A 24965-nucleotide genomic window follows, 5' to 3' on the forward strand; every position below is an offset into this window, starting at 1 on the left:
AAATTGTATGACTAACGCCAATTCATTCTCCATACGAGAATGTAATAGCCATGAGGAACGTCAAAACAAAAGACTAGCCAATCAAGATCTCTGAAACAGTTCCCAGATACTTTCAAAATGGCTGTCATGACATTAGTTGTATAAGTTCAATTTACTGTGAGTGTCGGTAATGGAAATCTACACATACATTATTAGATCCTAAATCTAATGCACTTACCTGCCAAAGTAATAACACATTATTTTAATTACAAAAATAAGTTTGAAGGTTCTTGGACAAGACAACTAGTTTAGTAGTATATGTGAATTCACTGTCTGTGTCTGCAACGCCAAGACCATGAGAGTGAATGACTATTGCGTAGTTTAGTGGCTTCGAGCGTAGACGTATTCGGGTTGCCCTGAAGAGTCTGGTCTTGCAAAGTTCTTGTTTTGTGCAATATAGTGTTGTCAGCCCTTGTGACTCAGCTAAGAATATTAAAAAATCGAGAATTTAGAACGGACAAGCCCATCTCAGGACTTTGTACGATGAGTATTTAGAGTAAGATTGAAACCTGAGTTGCTTTCTGAAATAGCAGCGATCACTTTAGGTAGATAACAGATTGTGATGTTATAAGAATAAAATGATGGTAAAAGAGAGAAGAAATATCTAGGGGAAGAAAAGGCATTTACACAGTATCTATATGCAGTCTGGAGGTGATCTTCCATTGGTGGTCCTCTCGACGAAAAGACGTCTATCTACTGGAACATCCTACAATGGCTATAGCTGACGAAAAAACCTTGGGTGCAAATTGCGATGTAGAAGCCAAATAGTCACAGCCAACTTAAGACGTAAAATGAAACTGAATATGAATTCTCTCCACCAACACTTTAATGATTGTATCTTATAACTTCGAGTCATAACTTCAGAAAGCGCTGCCACTTAACTTTGGACAAAGTCTATGTCCCGAAAAGAATGTAACATGGAGATATGTTACATAAATAGTAATCGTCATCACACTCTTCACCTTAGCGACGTCTTGTAGTTTTAATCCTCGATAAACGTTAATGAATTCCTCGTTCATTATATCGGTATCAGACTAATGAACAAGTAGTTGTATATAGTGATGTCATAAAAAGGTGTTCTCAGCAATGCATAAAAAGGGTAACAATCTGTAAACTTATTGACATTGAGAAATACAAGGAAAAGACAAGAGTTAAGACATCAAGGAAATTATGTTAAGCCCTGGAATGCGAATGAAGTATACGTTGTTGGAAACTTAATGGAAATTAAAATATAAAATCTTCAAATTTTTAGATACTTCAATGTTTATGACGTCAAGTTGATAATGTTTGTTGATTTCTAACGAGTTTAGTCAAACATGTCCAAAATTTATTATTATTAATTTACAGCTCAGAAAATCTATCATGTCCAATACCATCTGTTAACAGTATTTCTCGTATCGAACCGTAAAAATGATAGGCAAAAAATCCGTAATAGCACTAGTAATGGAGATAATTGAAAAGCTTAATTCGAAGAAAACTTGTCATACTAGCATTTCGTCCTTTGAACATCTTAAAAATGTTTATGATGTTGTAGGGTTAGTATTGAAATATTTATTCGTAAATATTTATTGCTACAGCCGTTTTCAAAATTGTGAAAAAAAAAATCTATTAGCCTCTACCTCCATTGAAATTTTCGAAGAACAATAACTTGTGCAGCATTGTAGAATTGTTAAAGTTTTGTGACATTATTTGGGGATTACGAATTTTCTCCCTATCTTCAAAAACAGGTCAATTTACTGGAGATTGAAAATTGGAATTTTTTGAGCTGTCTAGTTTTTACTCTGTCAATAAACCGTTAGAATTATAGTAATCTGGTAAAGAACAGCTCTACGTATAGGCAGAGTCTTTACAAAACAACTAAAATATAAGAATTGTGGTTTGATTAATTATTTAGATACTTTTGATGTTTTTCTCAGTATTTTTTCATTCTTTGCAAGATTTCAATACACTACATACTTGTCTAACCTTAAATGTGAAACAGACATTTTAGCCCAAATCTCAATATGCGGTGTTTACGTCAACAATGTGCCTTCGAGATGTAGTAGATAAAGTTGAGGAACATAAAATTTAAAGAAGCCTCATGTTTTGGGTCTACATTGAAAAGCGTAGAATAGTAACAAATAGTAGCTAGAAATCATGTTTTCATTCTAGTCATAATTCATACTTTAAAAACAAAAAAGTTTCAAAAGCAATGTTTTATATTATACATAATGTGCTAAAATGAGATTTTTTTGGTGGAATAGAATGAAGAAATTGTAAAAGCATTGGTCACTATCCTTCAGGTTGAGGACTAGACCTTTTCTGAATATCAAGGAAGTGGTTTCGTGTATAATCCGTTGTAATTCTCGTGCCCATTTCTTTTTCATTTTACCCCACCATATCCTTACTCTTCACTATATTTTCAAAGTAAATCATTGTTGATTGAATCTTAGGAGACATTGTAATATATACCCTACTATTTAAATTGTATTATTAAACCCTTTTATGTTTTATGATCTTATGTTTCAACGAAAGTGTCTTTTTTCTTTTAAACAAGAATTTTAGGAATAAAAAAATGGATCAAAAGATTGCGATTTTGGCCAATAATTAGTTTTTGTATCAGGGGCCACAACATTTTTGAACGGCCCCTAAATCGAGTTTCCGTATTTTCTACGGAATAAACACCTCATAGTGAGTTAACTAATAGTTTGGCTTTGGCTACATTGTATGTAGTTCTCCAGATATAAGGCGTACAAGAAAATTTTTGATTGAAATATATTGTTAGTATTTGGATCAGGAGCCACAACATTTTTGAACGTCCCGTACACCGAATTTTCGTATTTTCTACGGAATAAGCACATTATACTGAGTTAAGTCATAGGTTGGGTTAGATATAGGCCTACAAGAAAATTTTTGATTCAAATATATTTTATCTTAGATTAGGGGACACAAAATTTTTGAACGGCCCTTAAATCGAGTTTTCGTATTTTCTACGGAATAAGCACACTATATTGAGTTAAGTGATAGTTTAGGTTTGGCTGCACTGTATGTAGTTCTCCAGATATAAGTCCTAAAGGAAAAATTTTGATTGAAATATATTGGATCTTGGATCGGGGACCACAAAATTTTTGAACGGCCCCTAAATCGAGTTTCGTATTTTCTACAGAATAAGCACATCATACTGAGTGCTAAGTGATAGTCTTTGTTTGGCTGCACTGTATGTAGCTCTCTAGATATAAGGCGTACAAGAAAATTTTTGATTGAAATATATTGGATCTTTTGATCCAAAAATACAGTGTGGAAGCAATAGTTTCTAAGTTTTTCGTTAGATTCTCTGCACAAAGGTGTCAAACTAGCACTGAACAATTCTGAAATCTATTAAAGTTATTAACTGATGTTGTTGACGCATACACACAGTCTAAATATTAATACATTTGCAATAAACATAATTAGTTTTACAGTAAAACAACAAACTAAAGCTATAATTATCTGAACAAATTGTATTGACATAAAAGTTTATGCATTTCTACAAAATGTCATAAATCTAATTAACATAGAAGGGTGTGAAAATAAAGTTGCATGTTTTGACCCTGACAAACAAACATAAAAATAATGTCATAACAGAATTGTAATTATGAAAATTATCTGACGAGATTCATTCATTTCTTAAGAATGTGTTTTTTTTTTTTTTAATTTACTTATTTTTTGGATATAATTATAATGCGATAAAACTAACTTCGGAACCGCTAACTTATCTAGTAGTTATGGGGGCCGCATATACATATTACGAGTGCTAGCAAGGTTGCTGGTGAAGGAAGGTTGCAGGCGGCTCTAATCAGATGCAAAAATGAAAAGAAATGAAATCTTTTAGTTTAACGTCCCAGGATTATGCCTGTTAGGCTAAGGGAGACTAAAGCAAGTGAATGATGATGGAAAAATTAGTGGAATGAAATTGTGGAAGAAAACGGCAGTAGCATGAGAAAACACACGAACACGATGTTGTCCAACACAAACTTATTTGGCCGGGATTGAACCAGGGACCCCAACGTACCATAGGTAAGCGCTCTACCACCGTGCTTACTCTTATCAGATGCAAATCCATTTTGGTTTTTACTTAAAATTCAATTACTTACAGAATTGATTAATCTTTAAAACTGTACTTACGTCCTCAGGCTCAACAGGAATGGATGCATTCAAATGTTCTGTGAGAAAATTAGCAATAGCTGTTTTATGTTCTAAGACACCACTGAAATCAAAGTAGTGAAGGTCTTCAGCAGTGATAGTAGATTCTTGGTTCAGACGCTTTAAAAGCATGTCTTCCAATAAATAACTATCAGCTTTGTTAAGATAGATCATATCCTGAAATGAAAGTTGAAAATATTTTGAATTACTTTTCGAATTTCTTTACTTATTAACTTGTATACAGCCATGTTCAAAAATTCTTGTTTTCATATCAAATACCTTTATTCGCATCTATTGATAGTATAGTTTCACACATATTGTGCTAAAGCCCAAAATATTAACTTAACGTATTAGATTTAGAAACTCTGGCACTTACTGCATTAGTGCTTGCTGTGCTCATCACTTGAAGTAGTCCCCTTCAACATTCACACACTTCTACATTCGCTGCTGCCACTGTATGTACCAATACTATAAATAATTTTCTGTGAGTTCATGTAGGAGGTCTGTCGTTTTCGGCTTGACTTCTGAATCAGGCAAAACACGTTTGAGTCCAGCCTTAGGTCTCTTGAAAAGGAAAAAGTCAGGGATGATAGATACGGCGGCGAGGAGCAACGTTCCATGACAGTAATGTTCTTGCGCGAAGAAAAAAATCGGGTCGGTGCGTTGTCTTAGTGCAGAATCTAGTCATTTTTTCACAGCTAAGACAGCTTTCTGCTCGCATTGTCGAGAAGCCTGATCAAAAGGGACCCGGACAAATCTGCCAATTACCAAATGCGCCAAACGCGAAAATGACCAAATGTGCCAATTGTGAAAATGGACAAATCAGCCAATGGACAAATCTGCCAATGGACAAATCTGCCAATTGACAAATCTGCCAATTACCAAATCTGCCAATTACCAAATCTGCCAATTACCAAATGCGCCAAACGCGAAAATGACCAAATGCGCCAATCGCGAGAATGGACAAATCTGCCAATGGACAAATCTGCCAATTGACAAATCCGCCAACTACCAAACCTGCCAATTACCAAATCTGCCAATTACCAAATCTGCCAAACGCGAAAATGACCAAATGCGCCAATCGTGAGAATGGACAAATGAGCCAATTACCAAATCTGCCAATTGACAAATCCGCCAATTACCAAATCTGCCAATTACCAAATCTGCCAATTACCAAATGCGCCAATCGTGAAAATGGACAAATCTTCCAACTGACAATTCTGCCAAACAGAAACACCCAACTCTGTTTGTATTATCATCAAATAACTGTATAATCTAGTAAAAACATAAGGAAAGAAAGTATTTATGAATAACAAGCAAGAAACTAAGAGTAATTAAGAGAAAGTAATCAAATCATCGCCCAAATATTTGAGGATTTGAACGAGGTAACCATTTACAATAGCATTAACATTTACTTATTGGGGGAGATCGGGGCTGGTTGACGATTAATTAACATAATGAGCTGTTGCTACTGTCATAAAGGGCGACCTATGGATGCAGCTGCCACCTTTATATGGAATTTGTAACTTTGCGGATTATGGTGTCCATTAGATAAAGAGTGTTTTTGCCAGTCTGAAGTATTTTTTTCAGTTCTCTGTTACATCACAGAATCGTCACTACTTGGGGTACAGAGGTAAGTAATATAGCATTAGTTAGATCTGAACTTTGTTTTTATGGATATTCAAACAATAAAACGTAAATGCCAAACAATTGCTGAGTAATTACGACTTTGTTGCACAAAATGGGCTTGGGGTTAGTTGGCGTATAGCATTTGGGGTTGGTTGGCAAGTGCGCCAAACAACCTCATGTGAAATTTTATTTCATTTTATTTTTATTGTTACATTGTTTGTTTTATTGTTATATAGTTTACAGTTCTACCAATCTTTTACTTCAATGTTATAGAATAGCATGCAGATATTGGATTGCTGTCAAAATTTAGAAATCGAGAAAAGACTGTATGCCGGACTCTGAATTTTCTGAATAGGCCTAATTCTCAGGATCAAGAATGTTTTGCATGTGCTCTTTTGTTACAAAAATAGAGGCCTAGCTATTGATTTTTCTTTCTTTGTGGAAAGTAGGAAATAAATTACATTTCTCGATAATTCAGCTAAAACATATCTTAGTTTCTCTTAGCTACTTTGTGAACAGCGGGAAATAAACTACCTTTCTTGATAGTTCAGTTATTTTAATTACAATTTGAAATAATATGAAGAATTAACCTACATCAAATCATATTAAAACTGATGTGGTTTGATAATCTTGTAGCTTTCAATGCCATGACAACCAAGCTAGAATGAAAGAAAGAAGTTTTCATATTTCATAATGCTGATTCTTTTAAATGTTGTGAATAAAAGTAATTTCAAACTTCAAATAGCCTACTTCGTTGCAATATATATAATATATTCAGAAAAATAACGTATATTTCTAATAAATCCAATTTTTTGTGTGCTTTGCTATATTTAAAAAGAATGCCAACTAGCCCCACGCTATCAGCCAACCAGACCCTCAGTAGGGGTCGGTTGGCATACTCCGTTTTAAAAGAAAGAAAAATTATTTCTCGAAAACTGTAAGCAACAAAACAAAAACAAAAATGGAATTTATTAGAGGAAACATTGGTCTGTCCGTACACATCCATTACATTGCAATACAGTGCACAATCTGCTCATAAAAAAATAATGAAAAGTTCGCCAACCAGCCCCGGTCTCTCCTATATGTTTAAAAAGTTGGTTATTTTGTGAAGACCGGAGAGACATATGATGTAAAAGTTCAATAAATCGTACATGCTCTAAGGCAATGAGAGATAATTTGCTTGTAATTATGTGTTAATTTCGATGAATTTATAACTGTTAAAAATGGATGTTTTTGTTATTTGCTGAAGTGATTGGCCACTTTTTGCACTGAGGTTATAGTTTGGGGCGCCCAACCTCTTGGAAATTACTAGTGATGGGCAGTGGAAATATTCCCAGTGGGAAGGGATTTTAAAAAAATAGGAATATTCCCGGTTTTTTTCCCTGGCCTATAAATTCCCGGGAAGGAATTTATATCCATTTCTTTACTTTATCTTCCAAATTATAAGAACCGTATGACTAATTACATTATTTTAATATATTATGATTTACTTCTAGATTTTAAAGAATTTGGAGGTTAAAAAATTTAAATTTTTTTTTGACTGTACTTGACATAATTAATAATATGAGTTTTTAAGTACCATTTCCATTTGCACTAAAAGGTAGGGTAATTGTTTAGTATTGGGGGCCCAAAACTAGCAAAAAGTAGGACGATTTACGGAACAAATGAGTTGATAGTGGTGTTCAATTAGTCAAGAAAGTATTGAACACAATTTAGTTTAGGGCAGTAGGGTATTTGTACAAACCGTAAAGGTAAGTGGAAGTGATTTATGTGAGAAAAGAAAGTGGATTGTTGGTAACGAAGATAGAAAACAACGTGCCCTGCGGGGCTCTACCCCGCCTTCACTCGCTAACTCTCGCTCGGCAATGCTGTCTGAATTTAATGTTGGTAACGTAATTTAACGTATGAAACCATAAAACAACCGCATCGGAATAGAATATCGCAAAAAAAAAGTAGGTGCAAAATCAGGACCCACCAAACTAAACAATAGCCAAAAGTAGCAAAGTACTAATTTACAAATGATGAAAAGAATCCATTTTGTAAAGTAATGTAGAATTATGTAGAAATAGAGATGAAGTACTATTAATAAACCCTGAACCACCGTTAGTAATAGACGTCGGTCTGTCTCCTGTCTCTGACTCGAATTTCTGAAGAGGTACTCGGACTTCTCTTACATGTGAATTAAAGCATGAAATTTCGAGAAATGGGCAGGAAAAAATGTCGTGTATGGCAATATTACATGCAAAATTATAAAGATAAGAAAGTATCTTGCAATCGCAAATGTTGACAAAATGGTGGGACATGTGTCTTCTGGCACTTACCCAACCTAATTTGTTTATAACACTTAAAAATTTAATATGTTTATATCAGTAGTAGAGTCAAGTTCAGATAATCCACTTACATGTAAATTTAAATTTTTTAGCGGTTTAAAAGTATGTCGACTTACTATACCATTTTTGAAACATATTTACTTTCGTAGAACATATTGTAAATAAATATAGATTTATGCGTACTCTCTAAATATAATAAAATATTAATAAAATAACATCGTTCAGAATATACATTTTAAAGGCTCCGCTGGGAACAAGAGTAATAATATACTATGATATAGAAACGAATTTAACTTTGAAATCATAATATAGTAATAGAATGCAATTTTATTTGTGATTGTAGATAAATTCCCGGAAAATTCCCATTTTGGGGAATCTTCCCGGGAATATTCCGGAAAAATATCTTCCCGGAAATTTACCCATCACTAGACATCATATATACATGTTACAGTTGGCAAAACTTTTTAAAATGACACAGTTGCAAGAAATTTATAAAGCGATCGTTGCTTGTTTTCGCACCTTTGATACTTGACCAACAGTTTTTGGTAGTTGTCCTTACCACATATTCTCCTAATTTCACGACTTTTAGTAGTATTGCCAACTTTAACATTCATTATTATATCTCCTAAACGGTGTGAAATATCAAATTGCTGTAAACGGCATTATGATCATTACATCTTTTGAAAATAATCTACGTAATTAGATGTGATACTTATCTCAGCTCTTTTTCGAAATAAAGCCCTTTGCAAGAAGTCAAGTTTTGAATTCCTTGTAGCTTTTTTCTTCTGTTTGATAGAAATACATCATATGCTGACCATAGTATTCGACACTAAGGTGCTTTCGATGTGCGATGCACCATCCGTCTCACTTGCGTCATCACTGTTATAGAGATTCCAAAATTGGGATGTTTCTGGATTTTTGTGATATTATAGCATAATTAGTTTGCAACACTGAACAATAAAAGTGGTATTGTTTGTTTTCGATTTGTATGTAGACTTAAGATTTGTAATAACTTAACGTAGTGCTATTCAAAAAATACAACTTTGTGTTGAGTTGGTAAGTGAACTTTGTGATGGACAAACACCGTGTGCGTGGGTTTTCTCGGGGTTCTCCCGTTTCCTCCCACTTTCTTCATTCCACCATTTCATTCATTACTCATCATCACCGTCTCCTTTAGCCTAACCGGCATAACCGTGGGACGTAAAACTCAAAGATTTCATTTCATTTTTTTTTGAGTTGGCAACATTTTACATCTGGTGATATTAACCAATACGTGGCTAGGTGTCCCCCTTCCTACAGTTGCTTCATGCAAGGTTTCGCTTCCTTCCCTCTTTTTGTTTTTCTCTGATCACAATGGGAGAAACGTCGAGAGGAAACGGGCGGCGGTAATTTTGTCACCGGAAAGTTCGTCACGGTAATTTCGTCACTGGTAATTTTGTCACCAAAATATTACCATATAGGTAATTTCGTCACCGAAAATTTTGTCACGATAATATCATCACCAGTGTCTTTTAGAATATAATACAAGTACAATGAATGAATCGGAAAAGTTTTTGAAATTGCTTTCTTTAATTTTCAACTGAAGCAAATCTAAATATAATAATAATAATAATAATAATAATAATAATAATAATAATAATAATAATAATAATAATAATAATAATAATAATAATAATAATAATAATAATATTTATTATTATTATTATTATTATTATTATTATTATTATTATTATTATTATTATTATTATTATTATTATTATTATTATTATTATTATTATTATTAAATAAAGAGTTACATATTTCAGATATCGTATTTGAGGGGATACGGCTGTTTCGGTGTAGGATGTTTTGATGTAGGACGTTTTGGTGCAGGGCGTTTCGGTGCACGGATGTCTTGGTGTAAGGACGTTTAGGTTTGAGGCTGGTTCGGTGTAAAAGTTTCAATGTTTACATCGAAATGTCCACTCTTCAAAATGAAAATTATTCGTTACGGAGAAATAAATTCATGAAGTAGAAAATATAAATTAATACATAAAAAAAGTAAATGCTGCTGTAATTGACAGGGGTTACTTATTTATAATGGGTCCCCTCACTTCATTCTATGTCAGAACTTCTTATATCCTCAAATGTTATAATTATGAATTGATTGGGAAAACGTTTTACGGTAATGATATATAGTAAATAAAAAAGTGTGTGATGTATAAACATTGTGTACACCACACACACCTTATTACGACAATAACTGTGCACAAATCGCAAAATGCTGCACAATCTTTGAAAGGAAATTTTCAAACACAGAAAGTTTTTCTTCAAAATAACTGCTTTTATATCATGCATACCGAATAAGATTAGCAAATCTAGGAGAAGAAAACTGATTATGAATCAGTGTTGGGATCTTAATTATATTATTACGGAGATGTAAATTGATGTTATAGTTGTAGAGAAGGACAGTGTCAGATAAATGTCTCAAGAAAATTTTTTAATGGTCTAAAGAGCACAAGAAGAGTCTGAATCCTACCAGTTGTTCCCACAGAAATGGTTTATATTATGAGTTACTCTTTTGTTCTTAAAATAGGTTCAAAGTTGATGAAATGTGACCACTCCACGAAGCTAATAACAAAATGGACTTTGGGTTAGACGCTTGAAGAAAAATCTCTTGGAACCATGATCTCACAAGACTTGATGTTAATTTTTCCGGATTTGATTCTTTTACAAGGATGTTTACAAATTTAAAGAGGTTGTGTTGGACTACAAGACCAAATGTTCCATTGTTTTCCTACAAAACAATTAACAGTGGTGATAACAAAACACTATTTACAGAAATTATAGGCTGTATGATGTAGCTATGAGTCATAGAATTTACTGACTGCGCCACACTTTCCACTGTTTGTGTCTCTGTAAACACTAGAGTACGTCCCGTCTACATTTAAAAATGAAACCATATTGATCAGAGTTATAAATATTTTCTTTTCCAATAACATGTGTTGCTTCTTCTTCGCGACAAATGCATTGGTACTGGCTTCTAACTTTTTGGGCTATAGATTTAATCAAACGTCCTGTTAAAATAAGTACAGAAAGGGGTTTCGCGTCAGTGTGCACCTTCTCTCAGTAGTCCCTGCCAATTATAATTGTTCTTGGCTAACTGCAGAACATTTCAAACCAGAAGACTATTTGTAAAAGTAATCATCATATTGGATCCGCCAATTTGAATTTTGTAATTTTAACGTCAGGTTCTGAATCACCTGTCCTAAAACCCCCTTGGCAGTAAGCTGGCTGTATCATTTAATCTTCTATTTTAATGATTATTTTCTGTTTATTCTTGGAGGCCACCCTTAAATCCGCACCATTTCCAAAATAAAAAAAATATACGTGACGATTATTTTTTGATATTCTACAAGTTTGCAAAGTTTCATTCAAATCAGTAAATTACACTTCCGTAAGTCTCCTTGTTAGTGCTGTTCAAATGGAACACATAAGTTAATTGGCGGACATGAAGTCAGAAAAAAGAAAAAAAAATACGCTGATGTTACGAAGAGACTGAGCAATAACAATGAGACTCAATTACAATATTAATCAGTTTACGCTATTGCAGAGTGACTACACTATGACACTTCATGACTGTTCATTACAAGCATATGATTAATGCAATCAAATATTAGGCTATACACCGAAACGTCCTTTACAGCCAAGCGTCCTTACACCGAAACGTCCTTACACCGTAACGTCCGTACACCGAAACATCCGTACAACGAAACGTCCAGCACCGAAACATCCTACACCGAAACACCCTACAGCGAAATTTCCTACACCGAAACATCCTAGACCCGTATTTGAGATAAGAGATAAAAGTTTCCAGTAATTCTATCACAGAAATATTATCAACTCGTGTACAGCATTGCTTTTTTTTCACCTGACTCACTCAACGTGGAGAAAGGTTCAAGAGATTGGATTCACAGAACGGTGCAAGAGCAATGACTATTAGGCGTGCTATACATTACGAGATCAATCCTAGGAAATATCGTAGGATTTATCTTCGGAAAAATGTTATGACATATCTTGTAGGAAATCCTACCCTTTTGTGCCATACACGTGAAGAGTTTTCCTGTCTGATCGAATGACGTTTATCAACTGTAGTTCTATTTAATAAAAGTACAAAGTTGAAGAATTATTATGCTAACCACACTGCACATCCTACTGACAATGGATACCTTTAAAAAAAAGAAAAGGAAAAAGGAAAAAGCATAAAAGTCAGAAGGGTGCTGGTAAACTATTGGCGCACCACATTTTAGAAATTTACAAGTAAAATTTAATACTTTGCATGAAAAGACATATTTATAAATAACATTTTTTTTCCAAGCAACATAATTAAATACAAAATAATACACACTGAATTTTTGTTTACAGCTGTAGGGTTACTAGTGTAAAATCATTATAAATGTTTTAACGACGGATAAAATAGGTGAGAGACAATGTTTAGCAGAAAGAGTCCAGCTAATTTTTTCTTAAGAAATGTTACAATTTCGGTAGTTTCTATTCACATTAGTTTAGTGTAGGTTGGTTCAGGTTAGTTACGGTTATGTTACGTTAGATTATATTGGTATATGGGTCCAGCACAATTTTCAAAAAGCGATAGAAATTCGCTTACTTCTATTAATATTAGGTTAGTTTAAGTTAGTTAATTTCATTAGGTTAGATTTGATTAGGTTGTGTTAGGTCTAAGTACTTGCATCTTCCATTTCTCCTGTAAATTTTGTATGTGTTGCCTACTTCTGGACCCCTTCTGCTAAACATTTACAGGAGAATGCATTTACCTAAGTGAGTGCATATGAAAGATGACCGGTGATACTAATTTCCACCACCGGTGTATTTCTGCATAGTTTACAGAAGCTATAATTTATGTTTACAAGTGGAGCGCTACTACCACGATACCATGACAAATGCTACTCAAACTCGTATCATTGCCCAAACCCACTCGTTTTCACTACATTCACTGACGCGCCTGCTTCCTTCGCTCACACCCCCCCGCTGACGCTCCGGCCCCCGCTTCGCCGTGCAACAACTCGGTTAGATAGCATTCGTACTTTCCAGAAACCACCTAACACAACTTGGTTTGCGTTTCTTGAACTATAGTTTTTATACTATATATCCGACCCCCGTATTTGCACGCAAATCGTAAAAGAATTGTAGTTTATCAACAATTGCTTTTCATGGTCTCCGTGAGGGATTTTATCTATGCTATGTAAGATATTTTCATGTCAGTCAACGCAAATCATTTAGGAAACAGTGACAAATTATAATTTTTCAACAATTATTTCGAGCGGTACACCTAAACTAAACCTGCACGATCAGAAGATACCTCATTAGTTGCGTTTTCACTTGTTTTGTTTTCACTTTCTCTCACCTGATGTCGCTTAAATCAATATCTTACGAATTTTCTTTCCGTAATAGAGCGTGCTCTAAACAAGAGAAATCTCATAGGATCGTTCAGAACACAGGAAATGACATGCGATCTGATGCCATACACGTTAAGATTTTGACTCTAGGACAAATCGTAAGAGATTTCCTAGGATCTATCCTATAATGTGTAGCGGGCCTTATGGGAGAAAATGAACGGATTGACATTTCTTCCCGCAACAGATGTGCATCAGGAATACAAGAGGCTTCGGCGGAAGAGCTGGAACTTCTGGACTATTTTGATAGTACTTAATTCAACAAGTTGAAGAAACGGTTTCAACTGAGCTACATCAAGATGCTGTGGGTCAACCACCAAAAAAGAAACTGAAAGAGTGTTTCAGATTTTGCAGAAACGGCTCCAGTCTTTGTGCATAACGTATAACACTGGAACTAAATGTTTGAAAAAAAATTGCTTGTTGTTTCCTATCATGTTATGAATAATAGAAAATCAACCTGTAAAACACTTATTGCATTATAACAAGTTATATTTTTTTCTATTTTCTGTTCTGAAATTTTGAAAACTTAATATTTGTAAATAGTGATATATAAATCCATTAGCTACACAATTTGCCTGTGCTTTTAACATTTTCTGAAGCTGACATTATGTTCTTTTATTATTGTTTGTTCTTGCGTCAAGTATCCGAAACTTCGATTTTCCAGAGTCGAACACCAACTGAATTGTTTTCCAAGTTTGATTAAGATAAGATTAGCTGTTTTGGTCGTTTACTTTGTCTCTACTTAGTTCAACAAAGGTGAAAAAATGACCATGACAAAATTTCCTACATTCTAATATTTTGGTGACAAAATTACAGGTGACGAAATTACTATGTCAAAATTTCCGGTGACGAAATTACCTAAGTTTAGAGGAAACACCTTGGCATATTTCTTCCTCGTTGGCAGCAACACGGTCGCATTACTAGGTGAAAGTCAGATGGTGCGAGGATGTTTCCTCTCGACGTTTCTCCCATTATGCGATTGTTTCAATGGAGGCACAACCAATCCCTGTTTCCATGTCAAATTTTGCAGATGACCCCCGTTGAAGATATTCACGATACGCCACTGGTGTCGGTACTATTTTTAGTGCATTCTACACATACGATTTAGTAGTTTATTTTTTTGTTTGACGGCTCTATGTGCATTATTAGCTGAGATAAAGGCCTGCTACGGGTACTCAGATACAAGTCTGCAACAACGCCTCTAGCGGTTAAATGGGAAGAGATATAACAAAGTTTGTCCTCTAAAAGTTGCATGGCATTTAATGTCCTTTTGAACGATTTCAACAGTTATACCACTTTGCATTGCAAATTTCGAAGTTGCTCCCCGTTGGAGGTATTCACGAGAAGCCACTGGTCACGCTACTATTTTTATTGCATTCTACACATACGATTTGGTGATGCAATTTTTTGTTTGAAGGCTCTACGTGCAATATTAGCTGCGATATAGGCCTGGTACATTCTTATTGAATCACCCGGTATATATATATATATATATATATATATATATATATATATATATATATATATATGCAAAATGGTGTCTAGTAGTAGTAAACCAGAAGGAGACCCGCACGCTGAGAATTAGTCGACAACGTATGGAACCGGCTGGGCTAGCCACTTATGTCCTATCCGCACCTCCTAGTGGTGCAGACTGGTAACTTCCTGTCCACGGTGAAACTTACAGGTTTCCCTAATGATAGGAAGGCGAACATGGAGGGCTATCACCAACATGCCTGCTAGGCACTGTGATTTTTGCCAAATACCTTCAACTTGTCTAAACAATCATGATAGGACACAATAAGCCAAGAAGACCTTTATTCTCCGGAAGCTGAACTCTGTCTGGGCAAGGCAACGTTCAGAATCACATGCAGGCAGAGGGTGCTAAGAATCCCCGGAGTTACGGACTAGGTTGCTATTTAAAACTGACCATGGCTACATACAATGCAAAATCCCTGTCTTCAGAAGCAAGATTCCAGGAGCTGGAAGAAGAGCTACAGAAAGTCAACTGGGACATCGTCGGATTGAGCGAAGTAAGAAGAAAAGGAGAAGAATTAATCGAATTGAAGAAAGGACACTTATTCTACTACAGAGGATCAGAATGTGGCAAGACTGTTGGAGTGGGATTTCTTATCAACGAAAAATTGAAAAACAAGGTCCTTGAGGTAGATAGTATATCTAGTCGAGTAGCAAGGCTTGAAGACAAACTCTCCCAGAGATATACACTACAAGTGATTCAAGTGTATGCACCTACTACAAGCCATTCAGAAGAGGAAATGGAAGTGGAAATGGAAATGAAATCTTTAAGTTTTACGTCCCACGGATATGCCGGTTAGACTAAAGGAGACGGTGATAATGAGAAATGAGTGAAATGGTGGAATGAAGAAAGTGGGAGGAAACGGGAGAACCTCGAGAAAACCCACGAGCACGGTGTTTGTCCACCACAAAGTCCATACGGCGCGAGCTGGGATCGAACTAGGGACCCCAAGCACCAGAGGTGAACGCTCTACCACTGAGCCACCGCGCCCCCTAAGTGGAAATGGAAGATAGGTTGTTGCGGAAAAGAGTTGGAAAGACCTTCACCCAGCACTGTATTGACAACGGTTGACTATGATTATATATCCAGTGAAACTTGTAGAAACCGGAACTTGAATAAAACGGAAATCTGTCTATATCGGAAACTCCTGACAGTCCTTATCGCTGTTATTCCTTCGAGTTAAATTCGGACCCACCGCCTTCTGTTTTATACAAGTTTCACTATATATATTAGCTAAAATGCTAGTTCTTCGCACAGTATGACGAAGTTTGTGCAAAATATTTGAATCCCCCAACTCCCCATATAATGCTCATTTCAAAGATTGATTACCCGGTTTATTTCGACTGAATCTATTCTTTGTTCATGTCATACTCACCGTCACTTTTTATTTTTAACTCCCCCCTCACTTCCCATACCAGTGGAGACAATATTTTACGGTAATGGCATTGGGAGTCACCATTCATCTCCGTGACCCCGAACACTAACATAAAAATTTGACACTAATACCAGTCATTTTCGATTATTTGTATATGTGATCCCCCTGTGACCCCCTTGGGGATGATAAATGTATCTCACCCCTACAACATTTTTTTCCTGGTTATAAGTAATATGTGTACAAAGTTTCGTTAAAATTGCTCCGGGCGTTCCAGAGTTATGCTACACAATATATAGATACATACAGACACACCTACATACATTAATTTTTACATATCATCCTCTTGTGACCCTCCTAAGGATGAAAGGGGTATCTTTCGCCCATAGTGTGCGTTTCCTCACTGTAAGTAATACTTGTACCAAGTTTGGTTGAAATTGCTCAAGGCGTTCCAGAATTATGCTAGAACATATACACACATACACATAGGGTCTACATACGTTCATACATACGTATTTTTTATATACAGTACATCCATGTTTATCCAGACTATCTGGGACCAAAGGCAATCTAGAAAATCGAAAATCCGAATAATCCTAATAATATGGATAATAAGCAAAACACATCCTGAGTCAATTCACTTCAACGTCTTGTGAGTAAAGCTTTCTAAAACTCGATAAGAATCATTTTATGTACAGTATTACCATAATTTACTGTGAAATCTATACACGAACTGTACATTTAATCAAAACAAAAAGAAAATGTTTGTCGTACTTATGGTTACGTTCTTGCTATCATAGTTAAAAATTATTATCTATGTGAACATTAAATTTTAAAAAGTTTCTACAAATCCGGTTTGGATTATCCGGAGATCCGGGTGAACGAGGGCCGGATAAACGAGGTTGTACTGTACGTAGATTAAAAACTTCAAACTTGTTAGGGCATTATCTATACATATAAAAAGGATGTATGTATGTATGCGTGTGTGTATGTATGTATGTTCGAGTATAACTCTCGAATGCCTGGAGCAATTTCAACCAAACTTGGTACACGTATTACTTACAGTGAGGAAACAAACACTATGGGCGAAAGATACCCCTTTCATCCCTAGGAGGGTCGCAGGAGGATGATATGTAAAAAAATAATGTATGTAGGTGGGTCTGTATGTATCTATATATTGTCTAGCATAACTCTGGAACGCCCGGAGCAATTTTAACGAAATTTGGTACATATATTACTTATAACCAACACAAAATGCTGTAGGGGTGAGATATACCTACCATCCCCAAGAGGGTCACAAGGAGATGACATATACAAATAATCGAAAATTACAGGTATTAGTATCGATTTCTCAGTTTTCGGGGTCACGGCGATAAATGGTGACAATCCAGATAGCGTTTCAGTCTCAGTGGAGGTCAGATACCCCTACCATCTCTAGGGGGGTCACAGGGGGAATGACGTACAAATAATCTAAAATGAGCGATATTTGTTTGGAATCCATGGCTTTCGGGGTTGTGGAGATGAATGGTGCCAAACCTGATGGCGTTTCTGTCCAAATGTGGCTAATAAACCCCTATCAACCCTTCGGGGTCACATGGGGATGACATGTATAGTCGGGATGAACCGTGTAATCAATTATTGAAATGTATATTGTTAGGGTAGTTGGGAGTTCAAATATTTTTATAAACCTGATCTCCCCGTTCGAAGAACGGGCATTTCAGCTAGTTTAACCAATAAAATACAAACCAGGGACATACACAGGCGATAGGTTCTGGTGGTCCGGACTCATCTCCCTCCCCCCCCCCCAAAGCTGCTTTTCTGTGAATTTAGTCTAATTTTAGGAGCAATTTTACAAATTTTAAAATTCTTTATTCTCAAATTGAAATTGGACCCCCCTCTAGAAGGAAATTGCTGTGTATGCGCCTGATAAAAACAGCAGAGGGAAAGTGGGTTGGATTGATTGTAACTACCGTTTTAAGAGTGATTCGTGCAATTAAATAGGGATATTCATTGGTGCATCGATCGGCATCAGAGTGATAAATTTCGGAATAAATTCCAGCGAAAAATTCTACGGGTGCTGAACGCCTATCAAAAATTCTCTATAAATGTTTGATCCTAGAAGCACCCATCTAATTAGTTAATTATTAGTGTTTAGCGTTTCTTTCCAGCACCGAGGCTATATATAACTTGGACCTACAGTTTGAGGTGGGATCCGAACCACCGCAATGCGCTTAAACTTAAAATCTCTCCCACTGGGAATCGAACCCAGGACTTCCTGTGTGGCAGATATATCCTAGCACTAGACCTGTCTCAAATCCAGTCTCATGTGTAATTATAATATGCGCTTATCCTAGACACTTTTGTCTGATTATCAAATGAAAACTTCCGGTTAAGTTGAAAATTACGTATGTGTATACAGTTACTGTAAGCAGTAATGAAAGTGATGTTTAATTTTGTATAGGTGAAAATTCTTTGTATCTCCTTAACATGCACAACGATATGTTCAAAAAATATTTCCAACGCTAAATAAACCACCTGTAGACCTTGTAAACATATTTTATATTTAACTCAATAGTCGTTTACATAATCACTGGAAAAAAATCAAAATGTTGTTTCTACACTTTTTAGTAAAAACACTGTATAAGATGTGAAGTTTCAATACTATAACAGTATCTTCATCAGACTTAAACAAAGTTATCTGTTTTTTTTTTTTTTTTTTTTTTTTTTTTTTTTTTTTTTTTTTTTTTTGAGGGGGGAAGACCCTGCTATGATCCAATTTTCCAGCAAGTGCGCCTTGTGGACAAACATCGTGTAGTTTTCTCTAGTTATTTCCGGCTCCTCTCACTTTCTTCATTTTACTATTATCGTCTTTTTTCTTAAATTTGTTACATAATCACTGGAAAAAAAATCAAAATGTTGTTTCTACTCTTTCTACATCCCGTGGTGTAGGCCAATGTTGTGGTTGCAATGAGGTACCTAAAAGAACACCAAAAGCCATTCTACTAATGTAATGTCGTATAATGCATTGCCCTTCTTCCTAAGATGCCTCTATTGGCATGCAATAGGTTGTAATAACTTTATCAAGAACGTGGTATGTATAAGCTTTAATATATGACATTTTAATGAACATACGTAAGACACTATAATATTTATACATGCCATTAAATTGTGTAATTGTGACTCTATATTATGTTTGCAATTGTAAAAAAAAGTACATTATATACCTAAAACAAGGTGACTGAATGAGAAATGGAAGAAGAATACATGTTGATTTCGAAGTTACGACTACTTACTTTATAAATTTATAGTTTATATCTATTCTCAGGTTATCGAAATGACTAATGAAAAATATATAACTACAGTAGTTATGCAAATCAAAGAAATATGAGTCGAAATGTTAAGTTTTGTGTAAATAAGTTTATAGTTATAAATAAATTTATAAGTACAGAAAAAGGAACATGTCATACGAATCGTTATTTTAGAGAACCTAACCTATTCATTGAAAACCATAAAGTGAAAATTGTAAGAGAATAACACTTACCCGAATAATAAGAAAATATATATATACTTTGTATATACTTTATTATAAGTAGGCAACTTGTGATACTTTTATTGAAGTTATAGCATTTGTTCCAAAGGACGTAACTGAACATGCCCATGAATATATTATAATGAAAGAAATACAAGAGAATATGAAGATAAATATGTGAGTAATGTTCGTCGGCCACATGGCAGAGGGGCGTAATTTGCATTTTTAATTTTTTACAGGAGAGAAGAAAAAAGATTTTGCTTGATTTGAATCTCTCGGTACTCTCTCAGATTAGAAGCAAACACAAATCTTTTTTGTTATTTTGATATTTGAGGTCAAAGTTTATTTATTATGCCTTTTATCATGTGCATTTTCATACATAACATTTTTATTGAATTTCTACATGTTAGTGTCGTACATACGCCCTTATGTCATAAACAATTTATTTCCAACAAAGTACTTAAATGAATTTCTACATACCGCTGTTGTTTACTTACGCAATAATAAAACAGTATACACAATGATACAGTATACACAATGATACAGTATACACAATGAATTAAAAACACAATTATAACAGTAGTCCTTTCCGTCAGTACTTTTTTCTATCAGAGGAATAGTAATTTTTCTAGATTGGACTTTACCACGTTCTGTTTACACAACCAAGATAACGAAAGAGAATATTCAATACTTTTTTTCATACATAGAGATGCAATAGTGAGATTCAATAGTGCTGATTAATTTTTACCCATAACAAGATTAATTCCAATCTTCATTAGCTATTTCAGATTATGCACAAGTACTTTTACTGAGTGCCCGAGTAGGAAATCTCTAAGTAGTCCTTAGCGTAATCGAATGTAACAGGATTTATGGAAAAGCTGTGATACTCTTACAGGATTACTTTAGTGTTACAGAGTTTCATTAAATCATTCTTCATTTCCTTGGAAATTGGTAGCAGTCCTGAGTACAGATGAAAAAGATTGTATTTCTTTCTAGGTGTTCGGAAGGATCTTGAATGTGAGGATTCTCTGAAAGGCTCTGTCATCCTTTCCTTGAAGAGAATCTTATTTTCGTATTTTGTGAATCTCAGCCATCTTAACTTTTGCCATGGAAAAGTAACACCGTTCTGATCTTCGAATGTAGCTAACTTATAATAGCTTTTTGTTGCATCAAAATTATAGAAATATTCTGTTGTCATCGAATGTTCCGTGAATGGCTACAGCTTTCGTCTTGCCATCTTAGCAACTATACACCAATCAGAAGGTGTATAATTATCTATGTTCTTCTTTGCGCGTTCTGTGACTCTATGCATGGAATCAGCTTCCATCTGAGTGTGTTCTGGTTCAAGAAACTTGTGGTCAATACAGGTTACACTTGTATTATGGCTGCATACATACACATTGCTGCATTTTCCTTGTTCAAATTCTGTCCACTACAACAGTCTGAATACATCGTCACTTGTTTACTCCAGGAGGTAAATTTCGCAAGTAGAGTAGAATGCAGGAGGCAATTTCATCAGAGCCTCTCTTACCCCTTGTTTCATCCCATATGTAACAAACCCCTTCGCGTGTGGCTAGATTGTAGATGGTGAGGTTGTAAACATTAAGTTTACGAACATAATACATAACACCCGTTTTACGTGAAGACGTTGTCAAGACTTGTTTGAGATCAAAACAGATAGCTATATGAGTATCGTCCTTTGTTGCTTTTTCTTTGTCTTTTTGCTCTTCTTACCTTGCTTCTTTTCTTTTCAAATGTTATTCATAAACCAATTTCTCTCTTTCTTTTTCCTCAGAAGACAAATTTTTAAAACTGACAAGTTTTATATTGATCTTTCTTCGGCTTGTGTATCTTGATATTCATTTTTTTAGAATTTTCCAGTATGAAGTAAGCCCCATCACATTTCCAGGTGGGACTTTCTTCCCCTTGCAGTATTCCTTATAAAGGTTGTAAAGCTTCACATACGACAGTCCTGCCTCAACATAATAATAGCAGGTTGAAGATCGACAATAATGAGAGTCAACTCGGGACATCGATAGCACATTCTCTTTTACAATATTTTTGACTGCTGATGTTAAACTGTGTTTCGGTTTGTGTTTCCCTCGAAGCTCGTGACCTGTACTTCCCGAAGAAAGCCCTTTCTGCAAAACGAAACGACACACTTTATCACTAACGTCAAGAGTACAAAGAAAAAACTGGTTGCAAACTTGTATCATTTTCCCATCGATAGTTAAATAATAGTCAACTGTGTATTGCCTTCTGGAAGTGGTGTTATATTTTCCGCGTAACTTTAACCTTCGCTTCATGTGACGCAGAAGATGATCTCTCTGTCTATGTATGTCTCCTAGTTTCCAGTATAAAAGATGCACAAATTTCCAGGTTTTTTTCTTTGATAATTTATTACCAACTGTACACGCATCTACATGAAAAATTGGGTACTCTGCGCGAATCACGAATTTTGCCAGCACTGGTAACATATTTCTTACACAAATTACGATTAAGTTTGGCTTTCTTCTTCTTCCAGTTCATGGGATTCGTATGTCTTTTGCTTTGGATGCATGTGATGATTTTGTGGCCACATTTATTTCTATTAGCATTTCATCATTTGAAGTACTTTCACCTTTGTCCACCTCAAAATCCAAGTCGGCATCGCTATCGTACGATAGTCTAATATCAGTAACGGAGTGTCCAGAGTCGTCTGTCTCCAAAAGCCTGGATATTTCCTAATCCGATAGCGAAACACCGTCCATCCTGATCACTCTCTTCATCTCAACTACAAGATCCATACATACTGTAAAACTTAAGAAAGGCCAATAATGCCATAAACTGCAACATTATTTAGTTTACTTATTCACCGCCTACAATAAACCATTGGAGAAAAAATATATAACGTAATGTGGCTTATTTTGAAGTCGCAATTGCTTTAATACGGATCTGAATTCAACTTACGCCCATCCATTGTACTTACGCTCAGATATACGTTTCCTGCAATGTGAATATTATATTTCTGACATAAATTCGTAAGTGAACATAAACCTTCCTGTCATGAACAACTTTGTGAAACATGTCTTCCAAACTTTGAACTGAAAATCCGTTTTTATTGGGAATTAACTTACATCAATTTGCCAGGTGCAAGAATGTAACTTAAGTGATTCAATGAGCGAAAAAAATGCATTTTTAAAAAATGTCACGGTAGAGACGATTATTTAATCTTAAAAAGAATGTAAATGTATGTCGAGGAAATATTATCTTGTAAAGGACGAACTGCGTTTCTTTACTAATATGACCACAAAGGGTGTAACCGTAGCAAATATTGTTGGACAAGTCTTTTGGGAGCCAGTTTATTTCTTTTCTTTATTTTGTTTATTCAGTTATGAGTATTTCAAGTTTGAAGTTACCGACGAAGTGCCTGTGGTGCACCATCATGTAAGTAGCCCACTATGAGAGGGATACACTTTACACAAAAGCTCTTTCAATTTTCAAAGGGCCTGTGACACTTCCTATAATGTATCTGGGTCACAACAACCGATTTTGATGAGTCTTGGTAGACTAATAGAACACTTTGCAAAACTACTGTAACTAGCAGGAATTTGTCAAAAAAACTGTAGTTTCAGAGATACAGTCGATTCATTAAAGACCAAATTTGTCGTGATATCTCGAGAACGAATCGACAGAAAACAAGAAAACTTTGCGAGCCATAGTAGATACATGATAGCTTAAAAAAATTAAAACGAATTGTTTGCACCTGCGCAAAACTGCACATAATGCGAAAATAATTGTGCGCATTCGCATATCTCGAAAACGTGAAGACTGCGATATATTTTTCTCTTGCTTAGTTTGAACTACATGACAAGTATAACATAATGCAAGAAAAAAACTAGACTCAAAGGTGAGCGTTTTCAACCAATTCAGGTGAGAAGGTGTTAGGGTGGTCTGGCCCCGGACACCCGTCTCTACTTACGCACTTTGTCTGGCTTCTCAGTCATACATTTCCATTACACCTGTGTAGAAGTCATATAGTTAACATTAATAGTCGCCATATTCGGGTGTAGTGATATCAAGTACTGTAAGTCTTCAATGTTACACAACAGTAACATAGTATTAAGAGAGCGTAAGGAAACACTATCAGGCCTAAAGACGCAGTCTATTCGAACACATCAATGTGATGCAGGCATCTATGCTTCAAAGAAAAGTGTCAAAATCATAGGTCATAGGGTTTACTTATATATAGTTAGTGTGGCCACGAGACGAAACCTTTGGTGTTGTCTCATCTCGTCGCGTGAAACAGTCTCGTCGCAAACATAAGATGCTGGTGTCGTCTCGTGTCTTTGTCTCGAAGCCTGTGCCTGGTGTCGTGTCGTCTCGTAGAACATTACGAGACAAAACTCATGATAAAATTGAAGGGAAAACCGACTATATGCTAGTCGTGACCCGAACAAGCCTGCGTAACTACCGTCGCGGATCTCTTACGTCAGCCTTTGCTTTATACAACTGGGTAGTATTGCTACGAGACGAGGCGGGATATTGGGGCTGTCGCATTTTGTCTCCTTACAACACTGTCGCGTGTCTCGTCTTGCAAATAATAGACAGATTTCGTCTCGAAGTGTTTGCTCGTTGTCGAGACAAGACGAGACATGAAAAAGGTTTCGTTTCGTGGCAACACTAACTATATATAGGTAACCCTATGGGCTATGATTTTGGCATGTTTTTTGATGCATAGATGCCTGCATCACCCTGATGTGTTTCAATAGACCGCGATCATAGGCCTGAAAGTGTATCCTTACGCTCTGCGTAGGTGCAGACAATTCGTTTTAATTTCGTTTCAAAGGTATCATGTATCTACTATGGCTTGCAAAGTTTGCTTGTTCTCGGTGGAACCGTTCCCGAGATATCACGACAAATGTCATTTTTAATGAGTCAA

At 35.5% G+C, this 24965-nt stretch overlaps 1 protein-coding gene across 1 annotated transcript in view; it reads right to left on the reverse strand.

The window, feature by feature from the left end:
* LOC145682166 (putative inactive 1-aminocyclopropane-1-carboxylate synthase-like protein 2) overlaps positions 1 to 15623 on the reverse strand; it is a 34045-nt gene extending 18422 nt beyond the window's left edge. The window contains exons 1-2 of the mRNA XM_081753754.1: positions 15537 to 15623; positions 4183 to 4377 (exon numbers count right to left, since the gene is read on the reverse strand). Of these exons, the coding sequence (XP_081609880.1) occupies positions 4183 to 4377; positions 15537 to 15623 (282 nt within the window). The remainder of the gene's footprint in view (positions 1 to 4182; positions 4378 to 15536) is intronic.
* Positions 15624 to 24965: the final 9342 nt, after the last annotated feature.

Source organism: Thermobia domestica, chromosome 3, assembly GCF_964235325.1.
Source record: "Thermobia domestica chromosome 3, izTheDome1.hap1.1, whole genome shotgun sequence".
Classification (NCBI taxonomy): Eukaryota; Metazoa; Arthropoda; class Insecta; order Zygentoma; family Lepismatidae; genus Thermobia; species Thermobia domestica.